The following is a 22,868-nucleotide window of genomic DNA, read 5'->3' on the forward strand; positions in this document are numbered from 1 at the left end:
AGCAAATTTCCGTATTGCAGAATTTCAGTTGTAAATGACGTAAATATGAAGAAGAGTGAACATTTTTCAAATGCTAAATGCGATAAACGCAGTTACTATAGCACTGCGACGATGCGTGGTAAATGGAAAAATGCAAAAAGCGGATGTATTTTCTTTTCATATTGAAAATAGAACTGAAATTGGCAATTTTTCTCGATTTCTTAATGATCGAACTTAGGTGACACAGAAATCGATAATAAAATACAACATCGAAGCGATTGGACTTTCATTTGTCGAAGTAGAAAAAGATAGAAACGACACATCTGCAGGCGTGAAAACAACGTCACCGAAACAAAGTTTAAGTTCACGATTCTTTTGAAACTTTCTCTCGGTGTTGGTCAACGAACGCCCAGGGTCTGTAATTAAAAAACGTGATTTCAGCGAAAGGCGAGGAACGTTTCTTTGAAACGTCTACGCTCAAAAGAACGCCAACGCGTGGAAAACCACTCTTCGAAAATCTTTTACTACCGAGCTGCTCTGAAACTAGGGCAACCGTGGTCGTTAAAAGAACGATCGTGAACTAAGGACGCTCGGCTCGACCAGTTTCATTCCATGCAAAGCGTTATGACACACAGATACGATCGCGCCAGTCATTGTTAAAGAATTAGGAAAATAGTCAGGAGTATTAGTACGAGATGGAATCGAACGAGTGGAGGTCAACGTAAAAACCCACGTCTTATCTCGTACGTAAAAAGATATAAATATTGTAATCGTTAATGGCGTGACTATAACGAAAACAATAGTGATTATAATAACGAATTAAACAATGGATAACATGGAAAAATAGTTGAAGCAAGAATAACGTTGACTATACATTGACTATATAATTACTATAACATGTTCGCAGATGGTAACTACTACGATAGCCGTTTGAACAAACGCTACGTAAGACCATCATAGAGTGACTATAAGAAGAACTCCAGTGACTATAACTGACTACCGTGTATTGAACTGATGATGAGGACCGACTATTACCGACGACAGTAACTTACTCGACGCGTCTAATGGCTATAGTAGCAGCTTAAACAGCGACTGCGCCAAACTAAACCAAACGATTTAACGAGTACGAAAATAGTTTTATCCCAAGCCGACTAATCCATCGATCAAACCGCCTGAGCACCAGAATATCTCGATACGAACTATCAAACAAGCTACACGTACGTCGTGATGAAAAATAGAACGAGAATCCATCCACCTATCCTCGATACCCATTAAGGAAAGCTCGCTCGTCTCCAATTCAAACGCATCACGTGTATCGACGAGGCAGGTTTCGCCAGCGATCGGAAAAGGAATCGGAGACGCGTGAGGGATCGCGACAGAGGAAGAGAAGCAAGAGGCCAGCTAGAGAAGAGAAAGAACGACGACGCGACTATAACCAAGCCGGAGGACGACATTGACGACGACGACGACCGGTGTTTGTGGCGTCCGCCTCCGCCCCGGCTGCCGACAAAAAGGCGAGAGAATTTCCTGAAATCCTTTCTGAGGGTCTGATTGCCATCATTATCGTGGAGTGGGTAGGAGTAGCACGGCACCGTGGAGGATAGGGTGCCACGGGGTGGGTTTCGGGTGGAGTGGAGCGGAGGATGAGGGTGGTTTGGAGTGGAGAGCCGAGGTTCGAGCCTTTCTAACGGTTCAGCAAGGGAAAGAAGAGGAAGAGAGACAGAGACGAGCGAAAGAGGGGAACGCGGCGCGCGAAGGAAAGGGAAAAGAGGGCGATAGAGCGAGAAAGCGGAGGACAATCAGCGGTATTCAGTCCGAGCTTGGAACTGGAAGGCCAGGGAACGCGGGTTGGGACGATGTAGTCGTCGACGACGACGACGACGACGGTTGCTTCTCCAGGCTCTGCGGGGGATCGATCGACCAACGACAGCCGCTTCGACGTAACACCCGCTCCGGCTGGCCACCGGAAGCTGCCACCGTGAACTGTGGCAGTCGAACGGACCTCGTACACCTTTTCTTTCAGAGACCTAGATCGCGTGATCAAGCGGAGTCAGGTGTTCTTGTTTGAACTTGAAAGCCGTGTATCGAACACTCGTTGGTTCTTCGTGTTCTTCTTCAAGGTGGGAGTAGGTTTATGGGATGATACGGGCGTGTAGAGCTATCGAGATGTAGGCAAAGGATTTTCCAGATGGTTGCTGCTGCAGTTTATGGAGATGCGAGATCATCGTTCGACAATGCTCGGAGTTTCGTGATTTTATGCGATATCAGATACGATGTTACGGTAAATAAAAAGCGTTAAAAATGTACGTAGTATGAAGTACGTGTAACGATATGTATAATAATATTCTTCCAACGCGTTAAAAGTTCTTTACGTAATACACGATACAAGTGCAACCAGCAGCGTGCATTCACTCAAACTCGCGAGAGAACCCTGACCTCGACCATCAAGCTGCTGCCATTTCTGCTCCTACTTCTGACCCTATCAACCATTTTCGAATGAAAACCAAATCGAACCGAGCAACAGCGATATCGGTCACGCTGTGACAAGTTGGTTGCTCGATTGCTTCCATCAGAAACTTGTATAATTACGGGATTAAAGACTGGTAACGAGAAATGAACTGCAGTTGGGCCGATTCTAGTCCCTGCAAGTACAAATGTGATATATTAGGTTGTCCGAGAAGTTTCTTTCGTTTTACAAGAAAATAACAGATGCGCGACTTTTCTTATTTTATATTCTTTTACTGAATGTATGATCCATTTTGTTCTATTCCTACAAATAATACAAGAGATATTGTTCCATCTATTATTCCCTTCTAAAATGAAAGAAGCTTCTGGGGCAACCCAATAGTTTAAGCATAACAAAAACAATCTTCAAAAGCAATCGTGCTTTTCGTTTAAAACGATTTTTAATATTTGCAGATGATCTTTATCGTATATCGTATTGAGACAAGAAATCAGCCGCATCCATAAGGATTGTCTCGTATTTTCTTTTAATTTTACCAATTTTCCAACTTAAATACGCGACTCGATCAACCGACCCAAACGACACAAAAGACTTACAAAGATCTACGCGTAAAAAGAATTGAAAATCCTGGTGACGAGTTAACTCGTCTTGCCCGATTGACGGGCTAAGGACGTATGGCGCGCAGTATACGACACGATACGACGTCCGTGTGGCCACGACGATTCCAAACGGTGTGCGTACCCTTGGTGTCGGAAGGTGTCGGTGAATGCACGCGTGTATCTATCGCGAGCGTTGCGGCGCGGTTCGTCGCGGCCGGTAGTGTGTGATGTGGCCTCGGCTCGACTCGATTCCGCGTGGCGGTGGCTGATCGATGCGTCGCCATGACGACGCTTCCGCCGCCAGTCATCCAGCTACCTCCACCCCCAACCCCAGTCTCTGCCCCACTCATCGTCGTTTGTTACCATCACCGGCCTCCTCTGCTAGTCACCTATGCTTTTCTCCGGCGACGAGGACCGCCAGATCGCCACCGACACATCCGCGATCATCCTGCGTAGAGCGTTCGTCGTAGGCAACCAAGGCCAGCTGCTTTAGCTCGAAGAAGGGCAGAAGGTTATTTAGAATTTTTGCAATTTCACCGATGATACGCATATGCACGCATCATACGTTTTGGTGCGTATGCGTGTAGAAGCCTTTATCGCTGGCTTGAGGACCTAGAAACATGCGGCGACCCCACGAGCTTAAAAATCGTCGTCGACCGATTCACTCAGCCACGCTTCAGAACAGTGTTGTTCGGTTTCACAAGTAACTTCATATTTCATTTCGCACCAAGTTCTCTGTTATCGTCCAAACACTCGCTACACAGACCTTTACGATGAAGAACATTTTGTATTCTCCATATGTTTGCATATACTAAAGAAATTCAACAAGGATATATTGCTTTAAAAAATCATCTTGATTCTTATAATTAAGCCGCATCTATAGAGAATCTAATTTTTCTCTTGATAGGAAAATGTTGAACGTTGTATACGAACGTGGAAGTGAGTGCCTGGGTATCCAGTTATTGGTATATGGGTTAAAGAAATATATAAAGCGTTCAAGGTACTATATACGTGCTCGTTGTAATATTTAGCAAGCGAGGGACAATGAAAATAAATCGCCGACTAAAGTATGATGTAAAGTATAATATAAAAGTACTAGAAACGAAAGGTGATTTATACTGGACGTTTTGGTTCGATTCAACGTGATAACGAACGTGTTAATAAAATACTGAATAGTCGTTAAATTTCATTACTTTTCGGCTAACTTGATATATTGTAGTAATCGATGAAAATTGCAGAATGCTGGTAAGAGCGTAGAAAATAAGGGATTTTTTCTCATGAAAAGCGATTTTCTAGGGAAACCGTGCGAATCCTGCCACTAATTCGCGCTCGTCGTGAAAATAACAGCGGAACTCTTCGCTGGAAGTGGGGTAAAGGGTGTGTACAGGGTGGCTACGTAGAAATTACTACTATCGATCCCTGGTGTGTACCGGCGGTGCATACGCCGATCAGCGTTTCGTATCTGCTCCATAATCTAAATGACGTATATTCGCAGATTTTACATTCAATCTCCATTTGGTGGGTATACTCGTGACTCGCTCGAATACTCGTTATCTGTGACCCGTAAAACGAGCCCCCGAGCCGAACTTGCGACGAGAAATGCATCGATCAGATGTATCAGCCACTTTCCCAACCGTATCGAATATCATACCGTCAACCTCTGACGACAGCCCTCACATTTTTTTCTTACGTCAACACGCATGAAAATTTTGCTCTTGCAAACTTTGAATTTCAAATTAGCGCATTTAAATGTTGGTCGATGGGTTAAAAATCGTGTTGAAACGTTCTATTCTACATACGTCTCTTATCTTCCACAAGTTTCATATTTTAGTCATCGATAAATCTACCGTTAATCGCTATCAATCCGATACGTCAATCCTTCGCCTTTCTCAGAAACTATATTCTCAGAAACCATAATATTCGAATCGCATAATGCGAATCACCTACATGTAAAACATCCATATTTTCCACCCTCTGGATCAACGTTGCATTTTCTAATTCTCAAGCGTTTTTATGCCTCTTTCTCACGTTTTATCTCTACGCGTTCCTCGACGAGTATTCTCTACGTGAATCCGAATCTTCGCTAGTAATCGTCTTCTTTCAGTAACCACGACTTCCTATCTTCGTTCTATATCCATCCGCGGAAGAACAGAAATATGTTTCGGCTGTTGAAATGCGTGCACACACACCGGGGGGCCAGCCAGCCAGCCGCCGCCACCGCCACCGCCGCCGCCGCTGCCGGCTGCGGGCACACGATGTAAATAATCGTTTATTGATTAACTGTTTGACTGCGCAAGTCGAGTTAACTATGGCTAATCTCTGATTTGTAACGCCTCCCGGCGGCAAGCCGGCTCTTCTACGTGGGGGTTGCGCCGGAATCGCAGGGGTGGCAGCCTGTGGAAGCTGACGGTACGTCCACAGAGGGGTAGAAGGGTGAAACAGGGGACAGAGGAGGCGACTAGGTGGGTGGATGGGTGAACGAGGATGGTGTGCGAGGATGGAAGAGGACGAGAGAAGGACGGTGGTGGAGGATGGGAGACGCTGGAGGGCTGGCCACCCCCTCAGCACGTAGTTTTCGCCCCTGCAACCCTCCTAGCGCTAACACGGAATTAATATCTCGCGAGTTAGCGCATCCCCCTTTTCATCCCCCTCGACGGCTCTGAAACGGAAATGAGCGCGCGGATGCCTCTGCTCTCTCGGTTCTCCGCTCTCCTATCGTCTTTTCATTCACCCCCTTCCTCTCGCTGTTCCATCCTTTCTCTCTTCTCTCCTTTCTACGTATTTCGCCTGGTTCGCTGTTTTAATCGTTCTCTTCGTTTATGTACCTCTCGCTTATCAGAGTTTTAGATGTTTTTCTTTCCGTACATGTATTCCGTATATGTAACTGTTTTCTTAGCGAAAATCGTTCTTCCGGTCTCCTTTCCATCTGCCTATCTCTCCCTTCTTCTCCCTCCTATCGCCATACCTTCGGTCTTTTTCTTGCTCGCTGTTGCATTTATTTTCACGTTACGTTACCTTGATCTTCTTTTTTAATTGTTGAGTAGATAACATCTTGCATATTCGGTTTTCTTCTTGTTATGTTTTTCCTTTGTATACCTTCCCCTCTACCTCTCTTCTTGTCATTACGCACATACTCGGTTTCTTTAAGTCCCTCCTTCAACCTTCGTGCCCCTCGCATCCTCCACTTAGGGTTGTTTCTAGATCATTCTCACGTTAATAGAATTCCTCTAATTATTAAAAACCTTTACGTCCGTTCAAACGAGAACGAAGTGGAGATATGAAAATTCAAGGACCACAGCGAGATATAACAAACGCAATGACTTCTTAAACGCAAGCAAACATTTACACCAAATATGTAACATAACATCTCTGTAATAGATACTCAGAAAAATTACAACAAAACCAAACCATTGACTCTACGATCTTCGTACGCATCGTTCCACTTAATTAACTAATTTCTAATTTTGCCTCCAATGTCTTTCACCACAAACCAGACCAAACCCGAAACAGGATATCCAATTGTCTTCGTGTATTTTTAAAGCACCTCCTCTCGCACTTCTCAACGACCAATGCACACACCAAAGCATCCACGTTTCCTTCTTCGCTATTCATTTATTCTCGTTGCACCGTACAACGTACCTTTTCCTCTCTTCTTCCTCTCTCTCCTTCTTTCTCTCTCTTTCTCGTCCGCCAATGCCACAGAATGGAACGTCCTGTCTCGTGGTACGCTTCGCCCTTTTATTTTAATTTTCCTCTTTTTTCTTTCTATTTTCATTTTTCATTTTTCTTTTTAACGAGGAAGAATTTGAAAATTCGAACAGGAGCTCGATGTTATCGGAACGGTGTCTCTTTAGCCGTGGTTTCCGGGGGCAGCAACGGAGCGGATGCAACCGGAAATCCTGTTGGCAGGGACAAAAGCACGAAGTTGCTCGGTCCAGCGCGACTGGAGATATGCAAATCCGTGGTAATTAGGCTCTGGATATACGAAGCGTGCACGAACGACGCGCAATGTTCGCATTGGTAAGTTCGACATTGGAGTAACAGCGGTGAGGAGGTTGGCGGGGACAGAGGAGATGGAAAGCGAGGGCCTTTGTTTGAACCAACGTCTGCGTTCTTCCGTGACGTAATTAATAGCCTTTGCTTCTACAACCGCGCCCCTACGACCTCTTCATGGATAGCGCTCTCCACGCGTCTCCGACAATCCGACCGAATCGAGCGCGGAATCCTGATCGTCCCGGAGGAAACCTCGTTTTTCTTTCTTCCTTTCTGTTCTTCTTTTTTGCTCTTTGCTTGGTGTATATGGTTCGTTGTATCGCGTGAGTGTCTTTGTTACATAGGTTCTTATCGCGTCATTGGACTGCTTCAAATGTTTTCTTGATGAGTGAAATTGTATAATAATTTTGGAATACTTTCAAGACGATGGTATCTCGTCCTTCTTTTTAAATCGATTTTGTAGCTGATTTTCTATATCTTTATATTTATATTTATCCTGTTTATCCTATATCCTTGTATTTTGTATAGGATCGATTTTACCTGAGTGGCTTTGTTACATAGGTTTTTATTTTGTCAATGGACTGCTTCAAATGTTTTCTTGATGAGTGAAATTGTACAATAATTTTGGAATACTTTCAAGACGATGGTATCTCGTCCTTCTTTTTAAATTGACTTTGTAACTGGGTTTCTATATCTTTATATTTATATTTATCCTGTTTATCCTATATCCTTGTATTTTGTATACGATTGATCTTACCTGAGTGTCTTTGTTACACAGGTTTTTATTTTGTCAATGGACTGCTTCAAATGTTTTCCTGATGAGTGAAATTGTACAATAATTTTGGAATGCTTTCAAGACAATGGTATCTTATCCTTCTTTTTAAATCGATTTTGTATTTGGTTTTATATATCACAGTTTCAGATAAGAATTTTTATTATATTAGAATTACGTGTAGAAAATTTTGGAGAAATTTCAGAATAGTGATGTATTGTGACGATAATGGTACAGTGTGCTTTTCTATGATTTTTTCTAAATTTATTTTATACGCAACGTTCTACATTAGAACTGCGTATACGAATGTTAAAGCTTTTGGAAAAGTTTAAAATGACGGTATCGTATCGTTCTGTGGTTTTCCTTTTTCACACTATTTTCGTTCGTGGGTGATCCTATATCGAAGTTACAGATATCCTAGAAAATTAATTTGACGGATAATATACAAAATGCATAGTTTTTTCTCTTTAAAAGAATTGAATTTGAGTTTTCAAATCTCTATACTTGAATAAATCTTCAATGTTTAAAACTGCCCATCAAGAAGTTGCAACTTAAAATTTCAAATTTCAAAGTACACAAGATATTACCATTAACGTAAGACGTATAATTATAGAATATATTCAAGTAAAAGATAAATCGACTAATTTATAGATGTTAAGGGTGTATCGAGATCGAGACAGGGGTACTTGTAAACGCGAACGTTCGGCTTTGTGTGGATGCCGGGTGCAGGTCGGTAAACATGCCAAGAAGAGCGCGCCTACGGATGCGTGGGACTTTAAAATCCTATGCAAAGATACTCTGCAAAAGGCTTCATAAATTCGGACTGCGTCCCTTCGGAATCTGACAAAGTGAATTCAACGAAATGTTTACCCGCCGCAAAAATTCAAAGTTGCTGTTGCAGAAAAGAAAATTGCAAGAAAACGTTCGTTCTACGACAATCGATGTATTTTTGCACGAATAAATCAGATACCATCTACGATAAAATCTCGCTTTCAAGCAAAATGTCTCTGACAAATTTCATCTGTTCGTTCCAAATAACTGATCTAATCTAATATTAATCTAACGCTAATCTAATATCGAAGATCCTGAATATGAACGTTTATTCATAGAACGTAACAATAATTGTTGTTCAAACGTTTCTCTACCAAACGTTCACGGATCAACGTTTGCACTTTTAATTACTCGTCGATGAAACCTCGCCCGTAAAACACGCTCTGTAAAAGCTTGTCACAAGCTTGTCACAAGCTTGTCACAAGACACAAGAAGCGAGTAAAAAGGCGCACAGGACCTTGGAAGACTATTACGACTAACCCTAAAACCCAATTTCCTAGCCTCTTATCAGACAACTCTCGATCAGGCTGTTCGATTCGTGGCTATCCTTTGCGTTTCATTCACCGCGTTGTACAAATTGAATACAAGGAATTATCTGCTCGCAGTCTCGGGAACATATATCTGATCTGACGCTTAAACGTCCCGGACGAACGTTTTCCCTCCGTCCAATCCGCAAACGCAACAAAACTGACACGCTTCTTATCGTGTTACGTAGGTCCAAAGCGAGAAAGAGAGAGAGAGAGAGAGAAGAGCAAAAAGGGGGTGGTAAGGGGTGGCGAATGGCTGGATTCTGTGCGGACGGAAACGTAGCGGGGGTAACTGGCTCCCTCGTCGTTCCGTTCCCTGGCTCGTAGCCTACGCGTCCCGCGTACAATAGCCCAGACCCTGTCATGTTTCATGCGGCACAATGATACTCGTCGCCCTAGCGCCGATACCACGCCGAAGTAGCCGCTTTGGTAACGCCGCTTTGGTATCTCAAGATAATGCACGCGGGGAAATCGCGGCACGCGGTCGCTTCTGTTACCCTTCCTGCTCTTTCTCGCTCTATTTTCTTCCCTCTGACTCTGTTACCCTCGATGTTGGATGGTAGTAACGTTCTCCAAGTGACCCTGAACAGTTCGAACTGATTGAGACAGGATGATGTGGTACTCGAAGGATTCGCTTGGCATCCACTTTTGTTAGCTTGATCGAGGCAATTGGGATGGAGAGTAGGGTGGGCAATAGTGATAGGATTGGTGAATGGGGTGGTTGAAGGAGTTTGGAAGAGTTCGAGAAGGTTCCTTGGGGGAGCGGGGATGGAAGATTTTAAGGAACCGCGAAATTTAGTGAACGAGGATGACTCGACGCGGTAGCAATAATTTTTGAAAAATCTAACTTCTGTAATTTTTAAATGCGTATTTGGAAAGAGAGAAACTGAGAAAAAGAGGAAAAAGAAGGAGAGAAGAGGTGAAAAAGAATGTAAGAATTTTTGAAGAAGCTCTTTTTTAAAGAAATTAGAAGAAGCGGATAAGTGGTTGGAAAAGATGATGTAGGGTGAAAATGGAAACAGGGGAGACAATAAGAAAAAGATAGAAAGAGAGAAAGGAGAACGAGACAGGATGAAATAAGAGAAAAATATATATATATATTATTCGTTACAAAATATTAAAACTGTGTTACAAGGTGATCATTATTTCATAATGTTCCTCTTCGTAGTAATAATTTATGACTGGACGTAATATTTGCAACGTGGCACTTGCCACCACTTCTAAATATAAGAAACATATCCGGTCAGTTCGTCATAAATGACTCACCATATGTCTGCCATAACTCTGCCTCTCAAGGATTTGTATCAAAATCATACGACAGGCTGAACGTGCTAATATATTCATTATTCAAATTCAACTCAGACGACGTACCATAGGGTGGTCAATGGACGCCAGACACGCCAACGTTTCTCCCTTGACTCTTTCCTTCCGACTTCGATGCCTCTGCAACCGCGAAATCTCGATATCACAAAATATCAATCGAAAGAATATTACATTAGAAATACGATATGGTAAAACCCTATGCGAATTTGCCGGAGGACGAATAATTCACATAATAGAAGCTTATGTCCGAGTAAACGAATCGAATGAACAAAAGTTTAGCTAATCGGGCATTCACTAAAATTTTGTTCTAAAAGTGGAGTTCAAATAAACGGAGTTCTATCTACGAAGTAATATTCTTCGAATGACTATAATAATTTATGTTAGATCACTAAAATTTTGACTATTTCATTCTATTTTGCCTGTTACGTTCTTCGCCATGCTATAAATTCAACTATATTAAAAACTCTAATATTAGGTAATCTAAAAAGATCGTTATTGTTCCCAATGGCCCAATGCTACCGATTATGAGTTAAGATGTTTGTTAGAATATTCCAGGTATCTTTAACCAGTTAGCTGTTGCGACCTCTCTGAACAGTGTGTAGCTAGAATGTCCCGGAAAAAGTAAGCGATGACGAGTATACTCGTCAAACGCGGAATATGTATGGCTGTTATAATATAGAATTAAGTTGCAATGAAATGATCTTTTCATTTTTCTTTTTTTTTACATGACGAGTATACTCGTCATAAGACGAAATATTGCCATTTCTTCGTGACGAGTATACTCGTCATAAGACGAAATATTGCCATTTCTTCGTGACGTGTATACTCGTCAAAAACGGATAACTGGTTAAAACATCCATAGAACACTAACCCGAACCTAACCCGAATGTGTCGAATTTCGTCGCGTAATAAATACACAAAGATACGATAAAAATATAAAACCGCAAAAATACGTAAAAATATAAAGAATAAATAAAAATATTTCGTTCGAATAAAATATCCAAAGACTGGTATGCACGTACACACGCTGCCGCATGCGTTTCCTCAGTTCATTTGAGGCATCCTTTGGAACGACGAACCCCCAGGAGAAGGGCACGCGCGCGCCACGCGACCGCGTGCGGCCAGTGGCGCATTTAACGCGCGATCGCTCTCGAGTGCCCGCGTGTCGGGGTCGAAGGGTATCCGCGACGACCATCCCCCTTCCACGTTCGCACACGTTGCACAACGCGTTCCTCCGTCTCGGTCCACGGACGTCGGATGTCGACGTGGACCTTCTGCTATGGGAGTCGATTTTAGGCTTCGTAGGGTTCACGATTTATTACCGTACATGTATAGGGAGAGAGCGAAGAGAAATGGATTTTGAATCCATTGGTACCGTTTTGTGCCTTCGATTGAGCCGTTTTCCATCGAGTATGTAATATTTTCATAGGTCGAGATTAGATGGAGCATCTAACGTTGAAACGAAATTTAAAGCGGACATCTAAATTTCATAATTGCACCATGGATTTTTTGCGATTCTAATGAATTTGGAAATAAAGAAATCCACAAATCGTATAGAATATACAAAGAACTATGAAGAAATACTCGAAGCGGAGTGTTATTTGCGATGTTTTAACTTTATAAAGCAAATTTCTTCTGCGTAGCTTCCGTTTCTTTAGTTGTGTTTGTAAAGGTACGAAATTGCATATAAATCCGCAGTCTATTTGTTAATATTTAATAAAATTGTTTCTTCTGCCTGGGTATCTTTATAAGTAAAATAAAGCTTGGAAATTTTTCCACGGTATCGTATAGTATAATAAAATCAAGATTCAAACTTCTCTTTAAAAAGAAATATGAAGAAAAAAGAAAGAAGAAATAATGTATAGTAAAAGAATTATTTTTCCGCACCAATTCTAGGATTTCGTTCTTTGCCTTAACTTCTTCTCCAAATGTCACGTAGTCTGTCTAATTATGTACAAAATACGGGAAACAGGCATTCCAACACTGACAGACTCCTATATAGTGATCTCTCCCGCCCTGTTTACAATGAATCACGACTGTAAATGGTTAATGGGAGCTGTAACTATAGCGTAGTGGCTACGCTGGCCACTTTTCAGCCTTCGACGGACGTCGAACGGCGACGCCCTTCCATAGGGTAGTTTGGATGAAGAAAGGGCGGTGGGGTGGAAATGAGTATTCAGTTTTTTGTTTTTTCGTTAGAACAGGAAGCAGCGAACGGCGCTTGTAGCAAGTATGTGAAAATGACTAAATTATTTTGCTTTCTGTATTAGGTATATGTATAATTTAATATTTATAATAACATAATCGATAAAAATCGCAAAAATATTAAAAGAATTGGTAAATTGTTTTCAGTAATTGAAAAATAATTGAAAATTTATCAAGGACAAAAAGAGGACGACGCAGAAAACTTGATCTTGTAAAAGAAATGAAAAATGTATTAATAACTGGTTAAGTTCGTCAATGATAATTAAGGTAAGGAGGAAATTATTTGAAAAATTCGAAATTCTTTACGAATTCTCTGTACGAAACTTCTTTACGAAAACTCTTCACCTAGAAAATATTTCATCGCGATGAAAGGTAGGGTGTCCTGATAACGTGAACCACGGTTATAAACACTTTAATGGGAGCTGTCGATGCTGCCGCCACAGCCACTTTCAGCCTTCGACGTTCGTCGATCGCATCAGTTTAGGGAGCCCCGCTATACAACCCTTATACGAAATTCTAGAGAAAAAGAAAAGGGTCTGATAAAAGATTAGGAAACTAAAATTACTAGGAAACTCCCTGATTTTCCGTTCCAGATAAATTCCAAGCTTATCTAAAATCTGAACTAGTGACTTAGTATTATCTGACCAGCAAACTTCTACCATTAACTCCGCTGAATCGAGCATAATTAAATCGTATGTTTAGGTCACCGCTGATAAAAATGGCACATGGAAGAAAAGTTTTTAAGTACTGTCGTATTTGAAAATTTGACAACTTTTGTAATACCATAGAGTACATTATCCTTTTAGAATCAGAGTATTTCAAATATCATATTATATAATGTCATATTTTTTTTGTTGAAAAATTTGTAGGAAAAAGGCGAACGAGTTGGTCGATAGTTGTTTCGCTTAAGAATTATCGGCCGCTCCATATTTTTTACATTTTACATATGAATATTTTATACTTGATGCTGTATCTACTAGATTGATTTATTGCTTCGGTTTACTGCTAGTTGATTAAAATAAAAAATGGGGGAATTGTTAGTTCGTAATAGCAGGCAAGAATACATGAAAAGCAGGTTCGAATAATTTATGATATTGCAAGGTAGAGAACGATGATTCTGGTATTGAGTCATGAATCGACTGGTCGTGTAACAAGCACGATCAGAACTGATATTCTTCGACTCGACCTCCGGTTGCACGGGATATCCTGCTGGCGTGAATCACGGACATAAGCAGGCAAACGAGAACCATCGATGTGGCCACGCACGCACCCTGACCACTTTCAACTTCATCGTCCTTTCACCCCCTCGTTTCACGATATTCCGCGAAAAGCCCTGCCTCGAAATCGATCGTCTTGATGGCTTTTTAATCGGTTCTACTTTGATAAAGTACTTTTTTAGAGAATAGCACAGAACGAAAGAAATAGATGAAAATAAAATAAAAGGAGAACTCTCGGTTCAAGAATTGGCATGTTACTGAAAATATATGTGTGTACATTGGAAATTACACAATTTGTAAGTACAAAACGCCAGTTTGTAAATTTGCAAAACTTTCTCGTTCTTTTGTGTAAAACCTTGATCAGTTCTCAAAATCAAATTGCTTGGATTTTAAGTTCACATAGCACACATTTTCATCGGATCGCCAAGTAGTTTCACACGAGTCTCACTGTTCGAAGCATATTCCAAGATTCGACCAATAGCCGAAATACTTTCAAATTCGCTGGATACTTGGAAGGATGCTTCATATCGAAATGACAACTTCGCATTAGTCAAGTTTTGCATTCTCCAATTTCAAGCTACCTATTGCACAGTTCAAAAGATAATTTTCATAATCTGAAAATGATTCTGAAATTCCTACATTTCTTTATCTGAAATTCTTACTTGATTCAAGTAACTCTCATTCTTATATTAGCATGTCACAATATAAAACTAATATGATTATTCTGTGCAAAGATCATGCTTGAAACTGAGCTGACTCAAATAATCTTGTCCCACATCATTTTTCTCGTTATATACAGGGTGTCCGGCTGCAGATGTCAGGAAATTTAAAGGATGATCTTTGAAGTCGAAATAAGTCGAAAATCAAGAATAAGAAAATTGTTTTTCAATTACTGGTAATTAAAATTTGGCCAAAATATCCCTGCACGCGAGCAAACTTTCTTACACGAACGAAAGGAGGTCAGCATAAGCAACGGCGCGCACAGTGATGCTCAAACCTCGAACGACACATGAGCCACAGCTTACCTCGTACAAACTTTTTCTGCAAAAAAGAAAAAAAATGGCAGATTGAACATTAAATCTGCTTACTCATGGAAATCCATAAGAACATATCATATATAACATAGAATATAGAACATAGAGGATTAATATTCCCTCTAATCCTTTGTTCCATGATTCACAAATAAAAAAGCGTATTGTCAATGTTCACAAAAGACTTACACACGCACCGCGAATCTCCACAAACAAATACAACAAATTATAATAGATCTTCAATACGTGTTCCATCTTCTCGTAGACAGAGGCTGACTCTCCTCTTCAAATTTTGCCTTTTTGTGTGAATATTTTCCATTGTGTTCTATGCCATCGTTGGTCTACTTTGCAAAATATCTTTGCGCTGGGTATAGTCCTATTGGGATACTTTTCGCCGTATAAATTTTGTAGCTAAAGTGAATATTCACAGAAAAACTTAAAGTCGGTTTTTAACGGTTTCTACAAAATGTCAAATGAATATAAAGTACAACAAAGATGAAAGCATCGGCAAAAGTATCTTAAATTTTTCTTTCGGTATGAACTCTGCATCGCTACATTGCTATGTTTTAGCCATTTTAAGGCAAGAGGCTAGAGCAGTTTTGGAAGAGCAGAGTTATTCCAACAGTCGACGAGAAACTTTCAGAGAACTGAAAATATTAAACTAGAGTGTTACTTGCGTGTATCGAATGTGCAATGCGCGTAGTGAGCATTATATATGGTGAAACACTTCTAATGTACCAACACCGAAAATTCTCAATATTATTTGAACAGCACTTCGCAGAGATTTGTATAATCAATACTCGATGCAAGAAATATCGAAACGTTACAGTTGTTTCGCATGTTGTACAATGAACGAACGATATCGAAAGCAGAGATAGAAATCGTAGAAATCAGCTTTTAATTCGCCACATTGGCCGGTCGATCGATGGTCGCCGCAGATTTCCCTTGTCAATGGGTATCGTTTAACGGGCCGATATTTTCACCGGGAAATTATAATAATTATACCGTCGGGTACCGCGGGCAACGATCGCGATGAAAATTACGCGATGACCCCGTTATTAACGCAATTTGCATTCCATTGCAATTACTCCCTTTGCCTCTGGCCACCACCGCCCCATAGGGGTGGTTATAACATCCACGGTGATTTCCATAAAATCTGCTTTGCACCGCGAAAACATGAGGCTGTCTTAATTAATTGATTATTTATCCACAATTATAATGCTGACAAAGAAAGTTTACGATGTAACACGCTCGAAACAGCTTGCGATCGCCCGCGTTCGCTATTGTATATTCACCACATAATTCGAATGTTTCGCATTTACAACCGTGGAAAATTCGTTGATCAACAGGAATCAGTTTTCCACGTTGTTTTCGGATTAAAAGCAAGTTTGTTAGAAACTTTTTAGGAGACGAAAGGAGAAGGAAACATCTCCAATCTTTCTTATCAAATTGAACCAAGCAAAAGAAATAAAGTCCTCGACTGCCCTTGCTTTCTCTGTCCAAGAAATTGTACAAGACACAAAGAAAAACAAAGAATAAAAAAGAAGTTTTAGAACACGCAAAGATCATAGAGAGACAAAAGCGTAGAAAACACGCAGGTTGAAAAATAATGGAAATGCTTTGTCCCGATCTTGCCAAGCAATTCCTCTAATCCTTCTTGTCGAGAGCAAGAAACAAAAGAAAGGAAAAGAAACCTCAAGGATTCGTTCGCTTGAAAGTTGTCAGATTTCTTCCTCGTCTGCCTCTTGCAAAGAATCAGCCTGTGATGTTCCAAGAAATTCCAAGATACGAAAAAGGAAGAAAGGACAAGATCAAACGAACAACGCTAACCACCTAAGCAAACAAACAAAAATTAAGAAAAACTGCGAACCGCGTAAAGGTCGTAAAGGTGTAAAAAGAAAGAAGCATAGAAAATGTCCGAAGCGAAGAATAATGGAAACACCTTGGCCCATTACTGCCAAAATTCCCTGACCATTCTCTCTCTAAACGGGCACCGTTACCACAGAGGGTTTGTTCCGGAAGGGAACCGGTGGCACGTCGTTACCGGGGCAAACTACGTCGTCGACAACGCCGGTCGGTAAGTGCAGGAGGTCCGGTACGTTCGTGCCCGGCCACCTAGCAACCTGGTACCGTCGCTCTTCCTCTTCATATACACATTTCCACATCTCTACACACACATAGACATACACTTCGTCTCTCTTCGTTCTCAGCCCTCTTTTACTCTCCTCTCGCTTTCTCATCTTCTTTAACCCCTCACACGCTCTGTATACAGGGTTCTCACCCTATACAGAGCGCAGGCGTTCATCCGCCCCTTGGTTCGAGGGTGTAAGTCCAAGCATAAACCCCGCCTACCTTGCCACATCAACGAGCCAACCCCTGGTGGCCGTTCTCTTGCCTCGTTCAACGAAAACCAGACTCATGGGCGGAGACAAGGTTGCACGATTATCGTCACTGCCCCTAGAAACGTTTCTCGACCGCCAGTGTCACTCAGAGCGGGTCGCCAAGATGATCGGCGCCCTTATCGCGCAGACAACCAACTCGTATCGTAGATTCGAACGATCGAATTCGTTCTTCGTGATCCTCCTTTGTGTCGTGATTTTTATTATTAATATCGATATCGAGAAGGTAGACGTCACCGTGTAAACCTCGTAACATCTAGTCGATAAGTTTACACTCTTCCAGAAGTTCCGTTCGAACAAGTTCGAAGTAGGTTTCGGTCATTTGGTTCGGTTGGATTCTCTTGACTTCATCGAGAGGTATATTTGTTTGATTATGAGAAGACGTTTTGATTCGTTGGCGACGGGGTTACCAGCGGTTTGGACGTTCGTAGTGCCGTGATTTCGAGACACTACAGGGGGGTGTAGATATCCCGTGTAGGCCAGCGTATCCAGCGATTGCTGGTACACGGGCCAACGCCACGCGATGCTGGACCTTAAGAGCAGCGGGACCACCGCCGCGGAACTCCCACGCACCACGGCGTTCACCAATCTATCCATGCTGTTCGCCGGTACGTTCGTCGATTTGCGTATGTGAAACACGTTGAGCTTTGCGCGGTTCTTTATTTTATGCGAAGTTGGCTTTGGTTTGGGCCCCCATGCGCTCCATTAATCTGGTGATGTCGATCCGTTGGCAGCTGATTCTGTAAACAGCGTAACAACTGTAGTTTATGATCGATCGAAATATTAATTTAGTTTGAAATTAATTGACCTGATACGACCTGGTCGAGCAATCTATTCGATTTAATGTCTTCTGACATTTTTAGAATATTTTTGTATTTTCAGTTCTGAATGTCATACCTGTCACGTTTATTCATCGTTTCGATCAAATTTTGTTTGTTCTACAATTTCTTCTATCGTTTCTTCCTATCGTGCACTTTTTTCTTAGTTCAGAGATTCTTTTGTTATAGTCATTGATACTTCCTTATTGCGAGATTATTTGCGTATTTCGTAACGCTAAAAGAAAGTCTTATAAATATACTTATTAATAAATTTCTTGTCCCAATTTTACGTTAAATACTTTTTTAAAACGTTATAAATTCTTTTCGTTCGCAAAAGTGAGAACAAGATCGAGATATAAATGATATAAATCGATAACGATGATCTAGATCCAGCGATGATCCATGTGCGACCACGTGACACTATGATTTCGTTTGACGCTGTATGGTGTGCATGGAACCTCACGACAAATGAATGTATGGAAATAACAAAAAAGAATAAGTTGATTTTTCCAATGATACTCTCTGTTCTCTCTTTCGTGTTTGATGCTGAAGGGGCTGACATCTTTCAGTTTCTTAAATAAAGAGATTCACAGACTTTGGACGATAAAGTTCTTCGTGGCGAATAAGACAAGCTGATTCTAGTCTTCCCTACAAAAAGATTATTTTTATCAATGCTATGTCACAACCTCGTGTAACAAATAGCAAATGTAACAGTAAATACGAGTATTTTACAATAAGATTATAGTTTCATTATGAAGGACTTATTTCTATATTTATTTATACATATAAAAGTATCTAAACACATAAGAAAAGAAAAACAGGTCATCTTACTTGAACCACTCGAGGCTCCTTCTTTTACTCTTCGCTAACTTTATAATGAAATTTGCTAGTATTTTATCTGAATAAAAAATGTATCATAAACGAAGCTTGGCGAATACAACAATCTGCAAATAATTTCACCATTCACTTACTTAAAAAGGTGGCGACGATCCTTTAGAAAAGAGAAGCTCTCCCCTCTAATGCGAATAGATGTAACTAGAAAAGCCAGAGAAGAGAGCAGGTAATTGGAAGAGAGTAGATGATTCCCAGGCTGAAACGGTACATTAGCGCATGAATAGTCCCTGACGTTTTCGTGAACGTGAAATCCGAGGCCCTATTAATGGAACATGGTCTCCAGATCAAACGAAGGGGATAGTAAAGACGAAAGGTTGACTCGTTTCGTACACCTAGGCCTTCTGTTTGCACAGAAAGACGGACTTTCTGCGAGCATGACGTACAGTACCGCGTGTGTATACACATGGGAGCCACCCTCGTGCCAATAACTGCCAAATGAAAATATATCTGTCTGCAAACAGACCGGCGGCGCTCGAAACACCGCCGGAAGAATCGACCGAAGGTTCCTAAGGGATGATCGCGACGTCCCTGAAACCAATACCGTGCACGCGTTTCGATCACCACCGTGACAGCAGTGTTAACATAAATATCTTAGATAAATATAGGTGTTCGGATAAATATAGCAGATTTTAGATAGGTATACATATATAGAATATAGGTACAGTATTTCAGTATTTGGAAAATATAATAAAAAACGGTACAGTGATTCGCATTAATATTTGGATACCGCTATATGGTATTCTTATAAGTTCATTCTTATACAATCGGTACCATTTCTTATCAAAATTCTTCTGCTCATCTTCTTGTATTTATGGTCCAATATCATCCAATATCACATCAGAGTGTGATTGTTCTATTTTATTTGTATTTGTTTAAAATAGTGTTGTATGTTGTTAGCAAATATATAAATATATATATAAAAATAATACATAAATATATAAATATATTTTGTTAGCAAAAATATAAATTTCATTTATGCAACGCATATAGCTGATTACGTAATATCGTGATAAACTAAATGTAATGTGGAAATTTGATATCTAAGAATTACAAGAGGTATTTTAATCTGTTGAAAAATACATAGAGCAGTCAGCCACAGTATGACGCGACGTTGGACCACAGATGTAAGAAGATGGCAATGGACAGAATATTATAACAAATGTTACTCGGTAATTTTGAGCCATTCTAACGATAATCGAAGAAACTGTTCAGCCTCGATCTTCTCGACGATCGGAACGCAAACTTCGGAAGCACCGTCTTCTCGCCACGCGAAAAGTGATTTTAATCGATCGTCGAGGCCGGTGGGTCATATTTTCCAAAGTACACGGACTTGGAAGAAGGCGGTGTATCGTTAAGGGGTCGTAAAGATTTTCTTAAGGAATTGTTTTTCAACGAAACTCGCTGGAAAGTGGCGATCAGATATACTTTACGGCTACCAAGCGATTCACAGAACTGATTACCTTGCAATTGCAGACGGTATACGTCTTCTAATAACTTGACCTAAAAAACAGAGAAAAAGAAAATTGTGTAATCTCTCGTGAGGGATCGCGAAGCGAATGTAACACGTGCCTGGGTTGCATTTTATAGCTCGATCGATGTGCTGCTTTTCTTTCAACATTGTGTTGTAAACTGTTATTTTCATTGAAATTATGACGTCTGCATGTTGAAAGATTTATTTTGAAGATTCTGTGATTCGTATTTATGCGAGCTTCTTTTTTCCTTCACGTTACAGATGCCAGCAGTTCGTACAAAGGAGGCTGGAGTCACGCCACGTCGCCAGCTCCTGGACAGGGTAAGTTTCTTTCGTTATTCTTAGTTCATAGTAATTTGACGTTCTATTGTTATGATCGGAGGTTCGTACTTTCGGACGTTTGGAGTAGTTCGTGGTAGGAATAATCGTTTCGACTTGAGGTTCATACGTCGTAGAATGTTCCTGTTGCTGTGTAAGTGACGGTGTTTCTTGAAATTGTAGTTCGTCGATTTGTCGAAATGGCTTCCTCTAGAACACCACATAAAAGATAGAATGTAGATGATTTATCGATTTTTGCTAACAGATCTTAAACAGGCTAAACATTTCTTTGATCGTTTCTAATCTTAATCGATTGGCGATTTTTTTGGAGAAAAATTCCCCGTTTTTGTCTTCGTGCTCTTCCCAAAGAAGAAGTAATTTTGAAATAGAAAAGCTAATGAAGAAGAAAAAACAGACAGATGTGGCTAACGGTTAGAGTACAAAATCTATCTATCACAAATTCCAGGAAGAACCTAACAAACCCCAATAACTCTACCGTAAGAAGCTTCGTAACTGAAACCGCCAGAGAGAAGTCGTCTCTACGAATCGATCCTTGTTGCCATCTTATCGGCCACGGGTGCTAGGACTCCAGTCCCTCCTCCTTCTCCCTTCTCCACCTCCAGATTTTCCTTCTCCCCGTTCTCGATTCGCTACATACAGCCCGGCCAAAGGGTGGTCGGAGGCGCCTCTGGGTGCAAGTTCACGCGTCGCGACTCCTGCCTTCTTCCCTCGCCTTTGTATTCGAATCTACGACTCTCTCCCCATACATATACGCAGCTATACACGTATCTGTATAAGAGCGTAATACATGGAACACAGTGTATTCGCATATGTACTGCGAATTTTCATGCGTTTATGGAAAATTTAAAGGTGCAAAAGTGCAGAGAACGCGCTTCCTGTAATTGCAAAAATATACGAAATATCCAGAATACATTATCTATTCTAACATCTGTTAGATGAAACGAATCTCTGCCCAGATCTCTGCTCTTTTAGTTGTGTTCAATAAAAATACCAATTTGCATAAATATCCTCAGTCCAGTTATATACATATATATTTCTCTCTATACACATACGCATGCACACATATACGTGTGTGTGTACATAATATATATGCATATATAAAATACAAGTATTTATACATATATCTGTGTGAGTCTACCTATGCATATGTGGATGCACGCATGTATACCTCTGTGTGTGTACGTGTGCACGCATGCCTATGTGTGTATATCTTTGATATGTCTATGTATGAGACTAGATTGTATGTGCCTTTGTATATGTGAGAATTACGTGTGCGTGTAGGTGTGTGTGAGGATGGGGTGTGAGTGGGCGTCCCGGCGCTTTGTGGCGCGTTGAACCGCGGCCCCTTTGTCGTCGAGAGAGAGAGAGAGAGAGAGAGAGAGAGAGAGAGAGAGAGAGAGAGAGAGAACAAGCCCCGGGGGCTGTGTAGAGACGCTTGGCCGCGCGGCAACACCGAACAGCCAGGCCCCACCCTGTGGACTGCGCTGGCACAATCATCTCGCGGAGATCAGAGAGCCCTGCCCGCGGGCAGCTTGTTATAAACGGCTTCTGGACGCCCGGCCAGGTTACAACGCCATGGATCAGCTGGCAAAGAGCGAATTAACGCTTTGACTCTCCGCTATTCAGAGGTTTGACGAAGAAGAGAGGGAGGAATTGGAGGATGGTATTTTATCTTGAGTTTTCGGAGTGGGAAGTTGGTTTTGGAAGATTTTATGGTTGAAAGAAAAGGATATAGAGTTCTGCGTAGATTTGCATATTGGAAAGTATGGAGGAATTGTGATCTGGAAAAGGTAATTTGGTAGGTAAATTGGATTTGGTTTAAATGAAACGTGAAGTGGAGTTCAGGAATAGTAGGATGTTCTTTGTTCGACGTTTTTGTCTGGTTTGAGAAAGTGAATATCGGTTTCGGATGACTTTATGGGAAAATAAAGATGTACGGAGGTAGGTTTGCTTGATAGGAAATAACAAAGCGAAGGACAGTTACCTGTTTCTTTATGGTTTGAAGA

At 41.0% G+C, this 22,868-nt stretch overlaps 1 protein-coding gene across 5 annotated transcripts in view; it reads left to right on the plus strand.

The window, feature by feature from the left end:
* Ets65A (DNA-binding protein D-ETS-3) overlaps positions 1 to 22,868 on the plus strand; it is a 65,644-nt gene that overhangs the window by 22,654 nt on the left and 20,122 nt on the right. For 4 of the 5 annotated variants that reach the window (XM_069109873.1, XM_069109844.1, XM_069109855.1 and 1 more), the window contains one exon: positions 20,785 to 20,844. The exons of the other annotated variant lie outside the window; for it this stretch is intronic. In XM_069109873.1, coding sequence (XP_068965974.1) covers positions 20,785 to 20,844 — 60 coding nt within the window. The remainder of the gene's footprint in view (positions 1 to 20,784; positions 20,845 to 22,868) is intronic. 5 annotated transcript variants of the gene reach the window in all.

The sequence above is a fragment of the Bombus flavifrons genome, chromosome 1 (genome assembly GCF_040668555.2).
Source record: "Bombus flavifrons isolate JBK064 chromosome 1, iyBomFlav1_principal, whole genome shotgun sequence".
Classification (NCBI taxonomy): domain Eukaryota; kingdom Metazoa; phylum Arthropoda; class Insecta; order Hymenoptera; family Apidae; genus Bombus; species Bombus flavifrons.